Raw genomic sequence first — 16319 nt, 5'->3', positions numbered from 1 at the left:
GGCGCGCCGTTGTGGAGGGCTCCGGATTAATTTTGACCACCTGGGGATCTTTAAGACATGCCCAAATCTCGACGCACGGGTGTTTTCGCCTACATCTGAAAGACAGTATGGGAAACAGCAAATGGATTGTGCCCTTTGCATTATTTAAAACGTCTAAGAAGTCTATCCACCTGCCGGTATAGATTACATGGTATCTTTGGTAGCTTCGTTTCAATCAAATAATGCGAGAAGTCATCTGGCGTATTGAAGCGCAGCAAAGACGAGGACAGGAACACAGACGACGACACACATGTAGGGCGCTGTGCGTCGTCTGTGTTCCTGTCCTCGTCTTTGCTGCGCTTCAATACGCCAGATGTACCAACTCGGCCAAACCAATACTCTCCCGCGAGAAGTCATGTCATTGTTGCAGCTCCTTTAAATGCGCGAAAGTAATTTTAAACGCCATTTTTGGAATGGATGTTTCGCAAGCTACTCTTACGCTATGCGGAACGCATAGTGGTGCTGGTGAAGGGATTACTTGAGACTTCACACGCCGCGGTGACAAAGTGGCTAAAGCGTTCTGCTGCTGAGCCCAAGGACGCGGGTTCCGTTCCGGGTCGCGGCAGACTCTTTCGAGGCGAAGAGCGCGTGTGTTGAGATTTTGGCGCACGTTAAAGATGCCCAGGTGGTCAAAATTAATCCGCACCCCTCTACTACGGTGCGCCTCACAGCCCAGGTGTAGCTTCGGCGCGTTAAGCCCCTCAAAATTGAGGCTTGGATAAGGAGGACTTTCCGGGGTTCGTTATAGCGCGCTGAAATCTGGCTCGCGCGGGCGGGTTTTTTCGTTTGTTTCTTTTTTCCTACGTTGAAGAAACTGCCGTCGTTACTGGGAAACTAACCCAATATGTTAACCATTCGTATCAGAGAACTTTTTCGCGGGTGACATAATATGCGCTCATTTTTGTTCTGTGTGCGTGAAATGTAAAGTTACATTAAATTCTGCGAACCAGCTCGGGGTTTTACGTATCTGGTCAGTGAGCTACCCCTAAGCGAATGGCTATGGATTTTCTTACCTCCACGCACCGGCGGCTTTGTCTATCGCCTCTGCCAAAATTAAAATCACGTACTTCTGAAGTGCTTGTATGGAACAGCGCTCTTTCGCAAAAACGACGGCTCAGAAACTTTGCGCGAACTACTGCACGATGATCCTTCAGCGGGCAAGGTCACCTCATTTAACCAATTAGAAAGGTTGCTAGTGGCCTGCCTTTAACAGGTGATTTTTACGAAGAAGTATCTGCGAAATAAACAAAATAATATTCAGCAAATCATTTTACACTAAGTCAGTAGTACGCGGTGCAGCTTTATGGTTGTAAACCCAACCAAACTTTGAAAGTGAGAGAACTAAACCTTCGGCGAACTTCGGCACACACATCCAGCTTCCTGGGCAGAAACTGTGTTTCCTGGATTTTTGCAGAAACAGAGCTTCGATCTGTCGACAAAAAAGAGAGAGTGAGGGTGAGTGCAGTGTTACGCGCAACTGAAATGGGTTACACGTGACCTTGAATTACAGCGACGAAAGATGTTTGATAAAGCGTTTGCTGTGGAACGACCCACGTGAACGAAAGCTACGATGCCAGCGAGCCATTACTTCAGGATTGGCCAGCGATAGCTTACCAAGTGCTATAAGTACCTTTCTCGGGCGGATCACCGCATTCGGCCGGCAGCCCGGTTACTGGGTGGGCTACGGCAGTTAGTGCCTGTGCTGCCTTCCGCCATTTTTTGGTTGAAACAGCTGGGGAGTGGGGCGTAAACATGAAGGCTGCCGTGTTTTTACTCCTGGCAGCGGCGATTCTTCACTTTGGTAAGCCTGTTTGTTCTTCTGCGTAAATTTGAAGCTAGTTAAGGGTTTTTGTTTTCTTGTGAATGCCTTAACACCACAAAGCGGGTTTAAATTCTTTCACTGGGTGTTTTTTCATGTCGCAACAGACGAAGAGACTTTGAACCCCGTTTTTAGTTGTTGCCATTCTGCACTTATTTCTTTTGCGACGTTTCACTTCATTTTATTACCTTGAAGGTCCCCCAGGGACATCGCATAAGGGGGTGGGTTTTTTTTTAACCTTCTGTGGCCACTGTCTTCGCTTGCTCTACAACTTGTTGTCTGTGGTTGCAGTTTCTAACGTCGTCGCGGAGTGCCCACAAGGATGGTTCGACTGCGAGAATGGCCGCTGCATTGCAATGTTTTGGAAATGCGACGGAGAGAACGACTGCGGAAACCACAAGGACGAGACTGGATGCGGTGCGTGCCTTGGCTGCAGACCCCCCGCACAGAGGGAAGGCTTTCGTAGTCTTCCGTAACGGTTTCGGCCACAGGAGCTTTTAACAAACCTTTTGTTCATATTTTAGCAGTTTCTTTTAGTCGGTGTTGTCGTTTATTGTAACACACCCCTGCCCAAATATGAACTTTCGATTGCATTTTCTAGCGTGCCCGGTGTTAGGTGTAAGACTGCTCGCAATTTAACCAATTTGTCTTTAGCCGGGTCTCCTCTCGGCTTGTTGCGTGCATTGCGCCTCGCTCCGCGCGTGGTTCGTGTAGCCTGTTACTTTCTGCTTCTTCGTGGTCTTGGTCTGTTGTCTTTACTTTTTGCTTCCGCACTACCCCCCGCTTCTTTATAATTTTTTTTTCTTTGCCGTTCCTTTCTCTTCAATGCCCCTTTCTTTCCCCCTGCTTTTCTTACTCCATCGTTGCCTCCCTTTATGCCTCTGTACAGTGAATCTTGTTTCCGCGGGTTCTTCTCGGCCACTGCTTCTGTCTTCCTTCCGCACACTTCACTGCAGTTTCTCGTTCCTCTCTCCCGCCAGGCTCCGCTCACAATGCGTGCCGCTCGGATAAGTTTGCCTGCCACGACTCCAGCTACTGCGTCCCCAAGATTTGGCTGTGCGATGGCGAAGCCGATTGCCACGACTCCTCGGACGAGTTAGACTGCCATGGCACTAACTGCACCGGCTTCCGCTGTCAGAATCACGAGTGCATCCCCCAGAACTGGCGCTGCGACAGCACAGAGGACTGCGCCGACGCTTCGGACGAGCTCCACTGCAATGTATCCGCGAGCACTCCTTCCCCTCGCTGTGACATCGACCAGGGCCGCTTCCCATGCCTCGACGGCCAATGTCTCCTTCCTGAAAAGGTCTGCGATGGCAAGAAAGACTGCACCGACGGCGCCGACGAAGGAACTTTTTGCAGTGAGTACTGTACTACCAGTGAGTGGGTCGCACCTTTCATTTTAGCCTCCCTCCGTTGCTCTACATTAACCCGGTACATTATCGCAACCACCGGAATAGTGCGATTAGTTATGCCAGCCTTCCGTCTTGCCATTCGGCCGTCAAATTGTTCCTGAATTTTCCTTTGACTCCTCAGTGCCACGGTGGCCTTACCGAAGGATGCTCTCTTGTAACGTTCACCACCCCTGTCCTTGTATCTTAACACGCTTGGTTCGATCGCCGTTGAGACCTATGCTCGTGGTTATTCGGAGTGCCTATTAGTCTGGCCGGAAATAACTTAAACAATTGACTATTACCTATGGCGGTACGGTCAGATAATCGCCTGGAGTTGCGACACTCAAGGCAAGCCTTGCTGAGGCTACGTTGCTTGTTAAGTTTCTTAAAGGTCCTTAATTTTTCTCTTTCGTTTACATCTTCGAAGCGTGTTCTCTACCACCGTATACTGTTCTGCGTTTTATAGTACATTTTTCCCTTTGTATTGCGGCGCTCGCTTTCTTTTGCATCAATCGCAGCATTCCATGTGCGCTTCAAAGAATGTTGCCACATTAAATCTGCCTGAACTACTGACCTGTACATTTGTCAGCGCTTCCATGCAGTCAAATGGACAACGTTCAGCCTGACGCAGTGATTCTTTCTCGCTCCCCCGTTTGTTCTGGCTCGTTGCCACGTTCCCACCTCTGCCATCTTTCTTCTTCGGTACCTGCAGTCTTCCTAGCCTCGCCTTGTAGCACTGTCCCATTTACTTTCTCTCTGCTCGCCTTTCGAGTCGTGTTCGGCACCTGTAAGCGCTTGCTGTGCTGTTTTCCTACTTACGGACGGAATTTTTGCAGAGGTCAACGAGTGCAGTCGGAAAAAATGCAGTCAAGGCTGTTTTGTTTCCTCCAACGGATCAACATGTTACTGCAACTCCGGTTTCCGTCTCCTGGCAGACCATGTCTCCTGCTCTGGTACTGTCCTTTCTCTTTCGCTTGCTTATGTAACGCGGTGTGCCCTTCCATGAACACTTTCTTACCCTCATTTCAGATATCGACGAATGCACCGAACAGCCGCACCTTTGCAGTCACACTTGCACGAACTCCCCCGGCTCCTACAAGTGTTCCTGTCTTGACGGTTATCAACTGGCGGATGCCTCATTCTGCAGAGCTCGTGACCCCGAGCCACTTCTCCTCTTCTCGGACTCGAAGCAAGTGCGTGGTATCTGGCTCCGTTCCAACCGCTACTTCGAGGTCCATCCGGCCGAAGGCCAGTCTGTTGGTGTGGAGTTCGACAGCGATCAGCGACGCGTTTTCTGGACAGACGTTTCTACGCAGAAATCTTCCATCCACTCCTGTCTCCTCGACGGCACTGGCTTCAAAACCCTCTTCACTTCTGGTAAGCCCGTTTGTACTTCCAGCTACCTGTTGAACCTTCTGTTTTGGGCTCGCAAGTTGCGGCGATCTCCACTTTCACTACGTGCTTTTCCAGGAGTTCAAAACCCGGCGTGTCATCCACGCATACAGCTAGCTAACATTCGACCAGCCTTTTAACTAGTTACGGGTACAATTTTTCCCCATTACACCCGCTTCGACACAGGCTCACATCTTCAGTTGTACAGCTCCGCTTAGCAATGGAGCACGGTGGCACGGGTACGAGCGGCGGCGGGACCCAAAGAGGCGTTCCGCGGGTGCATTCGCACTGCCCCCGCCAGCCTATCTGATAAGCTTAGTCGCTGGCGCATCGGGCCGTGTCACGATTTTGAAAGCGTAGCGCTGGGCTAGACGGTGGCGCTGGTTCCTTTGCTGCTACGAGTGTACAGCAGTGACCGAATCCACCGCTTCTACGTTCGCACAAACTACGCGCGCTAGGAAGCGGAACTTGTTGCGCTCTTGAAGTGACATTGAGTCCTAATAGGCCGCAAGGTATTGCCTTTTTTTCCGGCTTCTCCTGGTGTGCCTTTGCGATGCAATACCTTATAACTTGTCGGTGAAATATGCCTAAAATTATGCCTCAATTATAAAGTACCCCAGGAATTCTCTCTTGTATCCCGTAGGCACGCAGCGAGAAACCGGATAGGCAGGCAATACTACGCCGCATGTTTACACATTCATAATTGCTTTACGGAGTGCATGAAGTCTCGTTTCTGAGCGCGTGTTGTTTGTGCGAACAGGGAAGCGGCGGATTTGGTCACTGCTGCCGGCAAAGAGCGGCAACGCAACCACTTCGACCGTCTAGCCTAGAGCTGCTCTTCGGGAGCTGCTGCGCGTGGTCTGACGCGCCAGCATAGCGGCGATAAAGCATATCAAATAGGTTGGCGGGAGCAATGCGAACGCACCCGCAAAATGCCTCTTCTTGGTTCCCGTCGGCGCTTCTGCGCTGCGCAGCGATGCAATTCGGCCCCTGCTCCCGTGCTCTGCTTTTGCGCGGACCTGTATTTCAGCTTTTTGGTGCACGTTCCCCGCCTCCATGTGTAGACCTTGCCTTGTGGACCTACAATGTCTGCTTATCGCTGCAGTTGCCAGATTACTTGCGCGCACACACACATGCACGGCAACGCTGAATGTCATGCCGGCCAGACGATGCTCAGCTTGTACAGAGCGCCCTTATCACGCCATAAAACGCTGCTGTACGGCCCATGTTCCGCGTCCATTTCCGCAAACTTGCATGACCGTGTTTTTTTTTCCAGAACACACGCTCCTTGAAGATCTCTCGCTTGATTGGGTCACAAGTAACCTTTACGTCACGGACTCCTTCGGCAAAAGAATCCTCGTCTGCACCCTTGACGGCCTTTCCTGCTCCGCTATCGTCAAGGACAAAGTCGACGCGCCGCGCGCCATTGTCGTACATCCTGAAAATCGGTATAGTTCTACTTTCATTTCTGACGCTGTGCTCTAAATTTGAGTCGTGCACTAGTCTTTCTTTTTTCTGTATACTGTTCCTAAAACGTTCGCCTCCTGCTTTTTAAGAAGCTTCAATGTGCTTCGCGCGTTGACCACTTCGGTACCCGCCATTTCCAGGACCATGTATTGGACGGATTGGGGATCCGCACCAGCGGTCTTGCGGTCGAACATGGATGGCACGAATGTCCAGGCCATCGTTTCTACCGACCTTGGATGGCCGAACGGTCTCTCGTTGGACTCCCCTGCCAACAGGTTGTACTGGTGTGACGCCAAGCACTCCAAGTTGGAGTACATCGACCTTGCTACTATGAAGCGTACATCGGTTCTGAACGAGGCCCTATACCATCCTTTCGCCCTCGCCGTGTTCGAAGACACCATTTATTGGAGCGACTGGTCTTCTTTCTCGCTGGATTCAAGCCACAAGCTAACCGGCAAGCAACACCACCGTATTTTGCGTGAAAATGACAAGCACATAATGGGCGTCCACGTCTACCACCCTGTCTTGCGACCGCGTGGTAAGTTGTTCCTTCTTGGCTCGCACCCATGTCGCTAAACGCATTTTCTTTCAGGCCTCTCCAATCCATGCTGGGACAATCCTTGTGCTCACATCTGTGTACTTTCTGGCGATTCCTATTTGTGCGTCTGTCGCATCGGCTACAAGGTCTCCCCGAATGGCCACTCCTGTGCAGGTTAGTACGTTCCTGCAGTCCCCTCTTCTTTGTGCTTCCTATGCAGCTGTCGTTCCTCCATCAATCTGCCCTCTTGCTGCTTGCCCACACCATTGAGTTGCGTTATGCTCACGCTGAGTCCTTACTTTAATCTTGTAATGCTAATTGCAGTTACCAAAGACTCCAGCTTCGCGATCATCGCTGAAGAAGACACACTTTTCAAGATCGATCTCGACCGCGTCGGCGCCCCTTACCCCGTGCTCCTCCCTGTCGCGGGCGCAGTCATGATCGGTGCTTTGGCGTTCGACTGGCCGAACCAGACTCTGTACTTCAGCGATAATCAGAAGGAAACCATATCTGCCGTCAACGTCAACAACTTTGAGCTCAAGTAGGTACTTCTCTCCACATAGACGCACTTGTCGCTTGCGCAGCCGTCGTGCTCGTGCTTTAATTTTCCCTCTGTGAACTACTTCCCCTCTACGTAGGATCCTTCACGACCATTTAGGGTCGGTCTTCGGCATGGACTTCGATGTGGCTCACCAGCTGCTTTACTGGGTCGACGCGGACAAGTTCACGCTTGAAGCCTGTCGCGCAAATGGTTCGGGTCACGTCATCGTCCTCGACGACCTTCGCCGCCCTGTCGATGTCGCCCTCTACCCGTTTGCTGGGTAACTTTTCCCATGCTTGGTCTTAGCTCCTTCCAACACGCTGTTTCCATGTTCATATATGCATGCAAATACGCGTATATCTATATATTTTTTTTTATTTACTGCACTTGTCTGCCACACGCCATTTCACGCACACCTTTGTCGAAATTGTAGACCACTCCTAAGACTTCTGGGTCTGACTTCAAAGCATAAGCTCTACAAAAATTGTTACTGTCTTTTTCGGTGGCTTTCCGGTATAAAACGTCTGCCTCGCTCGGGACCTAACGTTCTACATTCAATTGCCCCCCGCGCACTTTCGGCTTAGCGTAGGAAATTTTTACTGTACGTGTATCCATTGCTGTTTCAATTCCAGCACTGTCTCCGCCACACGCCTTTTAAACTCCGGTTCCCCTTTCTCCTTTCAGGATACTTTTTGTGCTGACCGTTGCCGAGAAGCCCGAAATTACTTCGTATACAATGGATGGCCGGAACCCAAAGACTCTACCTCTATCCACCCTCCTGCGGCCCGTCTCTCTCGAAGTCGATTTGGTGGCTCGCAAGCTCGTTTGGGCTGATGCAGTCCGCGGTACCATCGAGTCCCTCGATCTTGGCAACGTCTTCACTGGGTAAGCGCAAGAATCTCCTTTGCGTCTCATCAGCATCATAGCTGTAAATTGAACTACTTTCTAGCTCCCACGGCTGGCACGCTTCATTTCGCAGGTCCAAACTACATTTTGCCCCCAGAACGGTTTCCCTGCTGTGTTTTTCAGCACTCCATTCATCGTTCAGCAAGTCAAGGAACACGTATCTTCAATGTCTGCGGCGCACAACGAGATTCATTGGACGTGTCGGGACAACGCGTCTCTTCACTACATCGACCTCTCCCAGCAGCCCCCAGTGCATCGTTACGTGCCGTTCCGGTCTGTGCGCAACGGCACTTTTTCACGGAGGGTACTCTTCGCCGCCTTGGTGCCACCATTTGGTATGTACTTGCCTCCGATATTTCTCACTCGACTGCTTGTACAAACGGAGCCATGCCGTTGGCGTCAAACGTTCGTGCACTCCCTTTGGTCGCTGCATTTTGCCTACTACAGTGCGTCTACACAGTGCAGTGCGTCTACAGTGCAAAAGTTATACCGCTGCACGCGCAACTGAATTACTCCCCACGGTGTTTCCTCCAAGGAGCATCGCGGCAGCTCTTCCAAGTTATCCCGACAATTTGTTTCAGTCGTTTCTATTGTCAGTTTCCGCGCGCGCCCCATCTACGGTTAAGTGAATACGCGCCACTGCGCGCATTCCCTTCCATTATAGGATCGCATCCACCCATCCATTCATTCCATTTGTTAAACCCGGCCTTCTAATCGTTCCCTCCTTATCGCTCTCCGTTATTGTAATCGACGTCCTGTAGCGTCACTTCGTGCCGGTTGATTCTTAGCTCCCTTGAGCTCCAGGGCAATTTCCATATGTTGCTATTTCTTCGCTTCCCTTCAGAGCCTGGTCCCTGCGGTGTCAACAACGGCGGCTGCTCGCACACATGTCTTCCGGTTCTTGCTACCCGCCGATCCTGCTTCTGTCCCCCCGGAATGGCTCTCAATGCGGACAACGTCACCTGCCGTGGTACCTCTTGCTTGCATAACTCTGCATTTTGCTTCTCTCATCGCTGTGCCTAATCGCTACGGCTGCAATGCATGTAGTAGCCGCTCACACAAGTCCGTTTCCTTACTGGCGCTGTTCAGATGTTATCCAGCAGTAACGTTAAATTTTCGCGTTGCAACAAGTTACCAAGGCCATCTGTTCAAAATGTCGCCGGTCTATTCAGTCGAAAGTGGGACCTGCCGCCCTCACGAGCTGCCCTGCGCTGGAGTTTGCATCGCCGCCATCTACTGGTGTGATGGTCGCCAGGACTGCCCTGACAACGCGGACGAGAAGGCTTGCGGTGAGCGAGCCTGCCACGAGTTAGTTTCTTGTCCCTGACCGGTACTTCTTTCCAGACGCTGCCACCTGTCCCTCGGATGACTTCTCCTGCGCTAATGGCCATTGCATCGGCAAGGCATATCACTGTGACGGCTATGACGACTGCGGGGACCACTCCGATGAAAAGAACTGCAGTAAGCTCTCCTACTCTTCGCCCGTCTCTTGAGTCTATACAAATCAAACTAGCTTTCTCTGGGGGCAACATACCCAAGAGATTGTGGCTGGATCGTAGTCTCTACTGCTGCCGCATCCTAATCTACTCTAGCCATTCCCACGACTCTTCGCGTGTGCCGAATCTAGTAGCACTACCCTTCGCCACCTGTATTGTCACTGACCCGTCCGCTTCTTACCCTTTGTTACCCTTAAAGCACCCATGTTTCACGTGGTTACACTGAAGCTTCTGCTTGTGTACAGCTCGGCAGACCTGCACGCCCAACCAGTTCACCTGCACTAGCGGTGGATGCACTCCTTTCCTCTGGCGCTGCGACGGCGAGAAAGACTGTCCCGCTGGCGAGGACGAACTCAACTGCGGCAACATCCGCTGCCCCAACGGGCACGACCGCTGTGCCAACGGCCAGTGCATTCCGCACGACTGGTACTGCGACGGCCATGCCGACTGCACGGACTCCTCCGATGAAAGAAATTGCAGTAAGCGCTGCATCCATTAGTCGGTACTATACAAGCTATCTGGTTATTGCTCTATTTCCGGAGTCCTTTACCTGCCGAGGTAACACGTCCTTATTTCCCACCGGTCGTAGCAGGCCTCTCCATAATCTCTCCATGTAATGCTTCGGTGCAAACACCCACCTGGGAATGCAAGCTCAAACTATTGGTGTGCTTTTAAGCCATTACATTGACAGTGCACAGCCAGTCATTCGCATACTTTCTTTCTTCACAGCTGAACCGTCCGATTGCTTTCCGGACGACTTTCACTGCAAGAATGGCCAGTGCCTCGACAAGCGCCTTCGTTGCGATCATGACGAAGACTGCGAAGACTCCACTGACGAACTTGGGTGTGGTGCGTCCATTTATGCTTACCCGTTCCACGTTGTAAAATTGTCCTTTCCGCTTACCGCACACGGTCATCTTTGGTCGCGCCTAGTGCACAGCCATCGGTCCACTGGCTATACTAATGCACTTAGACTACTTTCTGTTCCAGGCACGTAACTCATCTGCCGTCCTCTCGGCTTTTCGACACTAAGGAATAAAGCGTAACTTTCTGTCGCGCCCCTCGCTCGTTAACAGTTGCGGTTCTTTGACGCGATCTCCTCGTAGCCTAGTTGCGCTCGCTTTGTATATTAGCGCCTATGTCCCTCCGGCTGCCGTATCCCGCTCCGCATTTTCATACCCGACAAGGCAACTTCGTCCGATTTTTCGTGCTTCTCGTGCGTCTTGGCAGTCATATTCCGGGATCCAATTCTCCCCAAGCTTCTAGTATCCTCACAACCAATTTCTTTTCGCGGTGCCTTTTCAGATTACGGTAAATCAAACAAGTCAAAGTGCGTTCATGGCATGATCGACTGTGGGGACGGCCACTGCATTTATGCTCATGACCTGTGCGACGGATTCGCGGACTGCCATAGCGGCCGGGACGAGAGCAACTGCAGTAAGTTTGTCCTCCGCTCCCAAATGCGCGGGAACCGAAGTATATTTGAAATTCTCCCCTCCACTCTGCCTTTGCCCTTAGCCCTATACTGTAATCCGCACCTGCGACCTTTGCACAAGCTCTTCTGCCAACAGCTGCTTTTAGCTCAGTGCTCCCACCTAGCCGCTTAGCAGCTTCACGGCTTTCAGCCGGCTCTCTTGCCCTCGTGTTCACCTGTTGCTCTTCACCACTCTCGTCCATAACTGTTCCCGGTCCTGCCTTTCCCGCACTCCCCCTACTCGCTTGCCCTGTGCTCTTTTTCGCTCCGGCCACAATCGCACCACTGGCGTCAATGCCTCAGTGCCCTCAATCTATCTGGTCCCGCCCTACCGTAATCCTATGTGGCTTCACAATCGTAACCGGCGTTTCTCTTACCCTTCAAAATGCACCCACTCTTCTCCCTTTCATTTGTAGATACGTGTACTTGTCCACTACACTTCCACTGTCTGACGCCTTTCCCAATTAAGTTCACCTGTTCCATCCAAAAGTTCCCCTGCACGAATTTTGATCCCTCCGTTCCCTTTTGCGGGGGTCATTTACGTACATGTTTTTCCACCATTTTCCCACCCTGCAGCTTCTGCAATCTGCCATTCAGCTCAGTTTTTCTGCCCGTACACCAAGCGCTGCATCCTCCAGAGCTGGCTTTGCGATGGCGACGACGACTGCGGCGACAATATGGATGAACTTTTGCCCATTTGTCACCCCACAACACCCAGTCCTATTGCCACCAGTGAGTTCTTCAAACGGGCAAGCTTGGGAGTTTTCAAACATCACTGAATCTAAAAGCGGAAAGGCCACTGACGAGATATCGTAGACACCGCTCTGGTGTCTTACGCCTCATCTTTACCTTTCGCAAAGGGATCGTCATCTCTTTTTTTTTTTTTTCTGCGCTTTTGTAACTACTTTCAGATCATGCTCAGCTCTTTAGGACCGCATATCGTGATCACCTTCCTTTCGCTACCTTCTGCCGCTTGCTGCTTTACCAGACGGTTATACTTCAGTGCCTTGCCCGCGTTTCCCAGTTTTTGCATCGATGCATTTACCCTGACCCTTCCAGCTGACTCTGCTTGTTGGAGTGACGAGTTCAGGTGTGGCTCCAAGGAATGCATTCCCTGGTCACGCGTCTGCGACATGCATCTGGACTGCGCGGACTACTCCGACGAAGGCAGCCACTGTGGTAACGCGTCGTGCTATATGTATTCCTGCCTTGTGTTTATTCCCTTGCCTGTCCCACAATCTTTACTTCCGTCGCCCGACTAACCCCCCCCCCCCCCCCCTTGAACAAAATTACGTCTTCCTCTGTACTCTTGCCGCTTCTACTGTACCTCGCCACTTCCCCTATCGCCAATCGGACTAGCGCGCCAGTTGCAGTAAGCATCCTTACCACCTTGTGAAAAATCATCATTTATTATTGCTTCCGCCAGAAACCCACTGTGGCACGGCTAATGGCGGCTGTGCTCACATCTGCCGCGAATCCCCACTGGGTCCACAATGCTCGTGCCACCCTGGCTACCGGCTCAACGCAGATTCCAAGGCTTGCGATGGTGCTTACCATTTCTTCGGCTTCCATTCGCAGTCTGGACGATCCCTTATTTTCTGTCCTTGCCTCTTGCACTTCAGATGTAGACGAATGCGGTACTCCTGGCCACTGCAGCCACTTCTGCCAAAATTCCAAGGGCAGCTACAAGTGCACTTGTGCTGATGGCTATTCCCTTGCTGCTGACCATCGCTCCTGCAAAGTTCAGCGTACGTGCCGCTGCAGTCCTTTGTGTGCCCTCCACTTACTTCGGCGCTTTCTTCCAGATGGCGAAGCCTTCCTGCTGTACATGCTTCCCAACCAAATACGCAGCTTCTCTATGCGTGGTCATGCCCAGCACATACTGGCCCGCGACGACTTCTCCGACATGTACGGAATGGACTACAGGGTTGCCGACAAATCAATCTACTGGACAGAGATGGATGAGGCAAGCTTACAATCTCCTTTATCAGGACCTTGTCTCCATTACTCATTTTCGCTTGCTCCCATGCTCTACTGCTAATTCACCAACTCTTTGACCAGTATGCGGGCCAAACGTACGGCCGCTGGTCACCTAAGCTGGTCTCTCTTGCCAGTCCACGTACGTCTATTTTTTCCTTCCATTTTTCCAGGGTACCATCAATGTCATGACTCTCGGAAATGGAAAGCATTTCACGCTTCTTGAACAAATTTACAAGCCCTTCCACATCGCTGTCGATTGGGTGGCAAACAACGTCTATTTCACAGACGGCTGGGTCCACATTCAAGCTTGCGAGCCTACGTTCAAGCATTGCGCCGATGTCGTAGACACCACGTACCCCCACGTCAATTCCTTCACTCTAGCTGCCAACGACGGGTCTGTTCCCCCCCTCTCTTCAGCCATGCAATACAGGATGCATGAGCTACTTAATACCCGCACAGGGTACGATTCATGCTGACCTTGTTTTCCAGGCTGATGTTCTGGGCCGTGTGGATGGACGTCGTCAGGCAGCCTCATGGGCTAATCGAGCGCGCTAACATGGACGGCACTGCTCGGACCATTCTGCTGACCGACAAAATCTTGTGGCCTTGTTCCGTTACGGTTGATGCAGTACACAAGCTTATCTATTGGGCTGATGCCAACAAAAACATTCTGGAAAGCGCCACGTACGATGGAAAGAACAGGTACATTCTTTTCCCTTAATCCTCCAATCCCCCCTGCTCGTATACTCGCTACTCGTCCTGTGCATGCCTTGCTAACGTGAGCAGGTGCGCACTCCCGAGCCGCCCCTACATTGTTCACAATGCTGCACGTATTCTTTTCGTCCCCAGGAACACAGTACTCGGTGTCGGAATCTCCAGTCCGTTCAGCATAGCTCTCTTTCAAGACTGGCTCTACTGGTCCGACTGGGGCTCAGACTCCATCATGGCCTGCAACAAGCACACAGGCGCTGACGTCACCCTCGTGCACCATGGCACAGCCAAGGCCACCGTGCTCAAAGTGTTCCACGCCGTGCACCAGCCAAGCGGTATATGCCTCTCGCTGCACCTTTGCCTAAAACTAGCACCATTCGGCTTGTTTTCCGGAAGCTTTGTTAAAAAATCTGTCCCGGGTTTCCTTGCTGCCCTTTAACTTTGTTGCCATGCCGATTACCGCCGCCGTCTTCCTAGGTGTCAACCGCTGCGCTCACAATCCATGTGGCCACATATGCTTGCTCAACCCCACGTCCTACATCTGTGCCTGTGCTCACGGCTTCACGCTCGCGAAAGACTCTCATACCTGCGTCGAATCCGGTACTCGCTGCTCCATCCCTTGCAATTCTTCAGCGCCTGCAGTCTTTCATTGAGTCGTTCCCTCTCTGTTTTCCTATTAGATGACCGGTCTTTCAACCTCAGCAGCTCTGACGTCCTTGCCCAGCCGTGCAACCCGGTTTGCCTTAATGGAGGCCGATGCTTGTCCGAGAACAGTTCTTACTTCTGCAAGTGAGTATATAACTTTCCCTTCCCACCCCCCCTTCAGCTCGGTGTATTGTGCCCCCGTTCAGTTTCCCAGTTTCTAAAAGATCCGTACATGCTGCAAACCCTCTTATTCGGCTTCCTACGTGCAATTCTGGTACCCTTAGTGCATTACCCCTTTTTTTTCCTTCCCCTTCCATCACCCAGGTGCTCAGATGACTTCCAAGGGCCTTCCTGCGAGCTCCCCGTCGTGGTGGCCATGCCACATGTACAGTCGAGCTCCCGCTCTACGGCGCTAGCGGCAATACTTCTCACCGTCCTCTGTGTCGCCTTGCTTGTCCTCGGCTACATCCTCTACCGCAGACACAAGTACCACACTCCCCTTTCGCATCCTTTTTACTTGTCTTCCTCCCAGTTCACTTCCTGTCTTCAACTTTACTGCTATGCCCACTTCCCTTTCACACAATATTGTCATGCTTGCTACCATTTCGTATTTTCTGATTAATCGTAATCACGTCCTCCGCCCTCCTGTTTTTTCTTGTTCCGTCCCAGGAACAAACTGGCTGCCTTGGACTTCTCGGTTAGCTTCAAAAAGCCCGCATTCGGGAAACGGGAGGGCCTGCTGGACAACGAGCATCCTGTTGCGGCTGCTGACGAGTGCGCCACGGCTTCTCCAGACTCGGGCTTCATGAATCCCGCTTTTGGTGGTCGGAAGGCAAGTACTCGTTTCGATCTGTGTACATCCAAATACTATCTTCAAGTCTTCCATCTCATCGCTTCAATGGCTAAAGTGCATCGCGGGGCTTTTACTAGCCTAGCCTTCAAGCGTAAACTTCTGATGCGCAGTTCGGGTGATCCGCGTACGCCTCGGCTCTTCGCCAGCCCGCTAAATGCGGACGCTACAGGCCGCGCACTTTGGCGCTGCCGTTAAGGAATACGTAACATGCACAACTTCCTACAATACCTTCTCTCTTCCCTTGCATTTCCCTACCTTTCGCCCCACACTTCGATACTGTGCGGTCTTTGTTTTCCTTTCGCCACCTTAACCTGTACCTGCGGTTACGCTAGCTGCATGCCACGATTTCGCCCACAGATACTTTCCGAATAATCTTCAGCAGCTGGCCCCCTCGTATTCCCGTAGCTGTCTTCACTTGCCTGTGCACTGCCTTTACTGTTTCCCGTTAGCATTGCTTTGTCCTTTTCCGTGCCACGCTGATGACCCGATTTTCACTTCGCCCTTTTCTTTGTTTGCTGCAGTCTCAACTTCTGACGGATGATGGGGAGTTCAAGCGGTGGTCCTCCGATGAATCAATTCAATCTTCCTCGGTGCACAGTTCCGTAAGAACAGAGCCTGGTCCATCGACAAGTGCCAAGCACGACCAAGTGTTCTTCTTCCGGAAAGTCTAGTAATGCCAAGCACGTCTGCTGTTTAATCGTGTGAATTTACGTTATTTACACTGTTGTACTATACAAGCTGTGCACCTTTTAAAATGTTGCTGTTCAAAATAGCTTTTACCTAACAAATAAAAGTGCCTACTTTTACTCCTTTGCCTTGTCGCTCACTCCCACTGCCCTTCTATGAAAGGTCCGGAACTTTCAGTCCCACGTCTCGCAATCTCTCCAGGTTAAACATCCTCCCCGTTACATTTGGGGTGTTTCGCACACTGCTTCCTGCATCGCTTAACGTTTCAGATTTCCGCTCTCTCCAACCACCGTATATTCAACTATATGCTGTGCAGAGATGCGAGATTTGAATCCCGTAAGGCTCATTTTCGATCAGTGAATGAGGTTAGCTCAGGC

The 16319-nt window shown here is 51.4% G+C and overlaps 1 protein-coding gene across 1 annotated transcript; it reads left to right on the top strand.

The window, feature by feature from the left end:
- Positions 1 to 1679: 1679 nt before the first annotated feature.
- LOC144144053 (vitellogenin receptor Yl-like) lies at positions 1680 to 16061 on the top strand. The gene is made up of 31 exons (XM_077675493.1): positions 1680 to 1840; positions 2150 to 2275; positions 2839 to 3219; positions 4089 to 4205; positions 4282 to 4629; positions 5921 to 6092; positions 6252 to 6649; positions 6704 to 6823; positions 6974 to 7190; positions 7288 to 7470; positions 7875 to 8075; positions 8220 to 8431; positions 8941 to 9066; positions 9269 to 9385; positions 9441 to 9557; positions 9838 to 10071; positions 10322 to 10441; positions 10898 to 11029; positions 11643 to 11798; positions 12126 to 12245; positions 12493 to 12612; positions 12689 to 12814; positions 12872 to 13032; positions 13217 to 13440; positions 13536 to 13748; positions 13896 to 14092; positions 14235 to 14357; positions 14438 to 14546; positions 14727 to 14888; positions 15072 to 15234; positions 15777 to 16061. Exons 1-31 carry the CDS (start codon positions 1792 to 1794, stop codon positions 15924 to 15926), a joined length of 5394 nt encoding a protein of 1797 aa, XP_077531619.1. The 5' UTR covers positions 1680 to 1791; the 3' UTR covers positions 15927 to 16061.
- Positions 16062 to 16319: the final 258 nt, after the last annotated feature.

Source organism: Haemaphysalis longicornis, unplaced genomic scaffold (assembly GCF_048455015.1).
Source record: "Haemaphysalis longicornis isolate Haplotype H1 unplaced genomic scaffold, Haemaphysalis longicornis Haplotype H1 scaffold_1, whole genome shotgun sequence".
Taxonomy (NCBI): domain Eukaryota; kingdom Metazoa; phylum Arthropoda; class Arachnida; order Ixodida; family Ixodidae; genus Haemaphysalis; species Haemaphysalis longicornis.
Note: the sequence above shows the minus strand (reverse complement) of the source record. Positions and strands in the feature narration are given on the sequence as shown.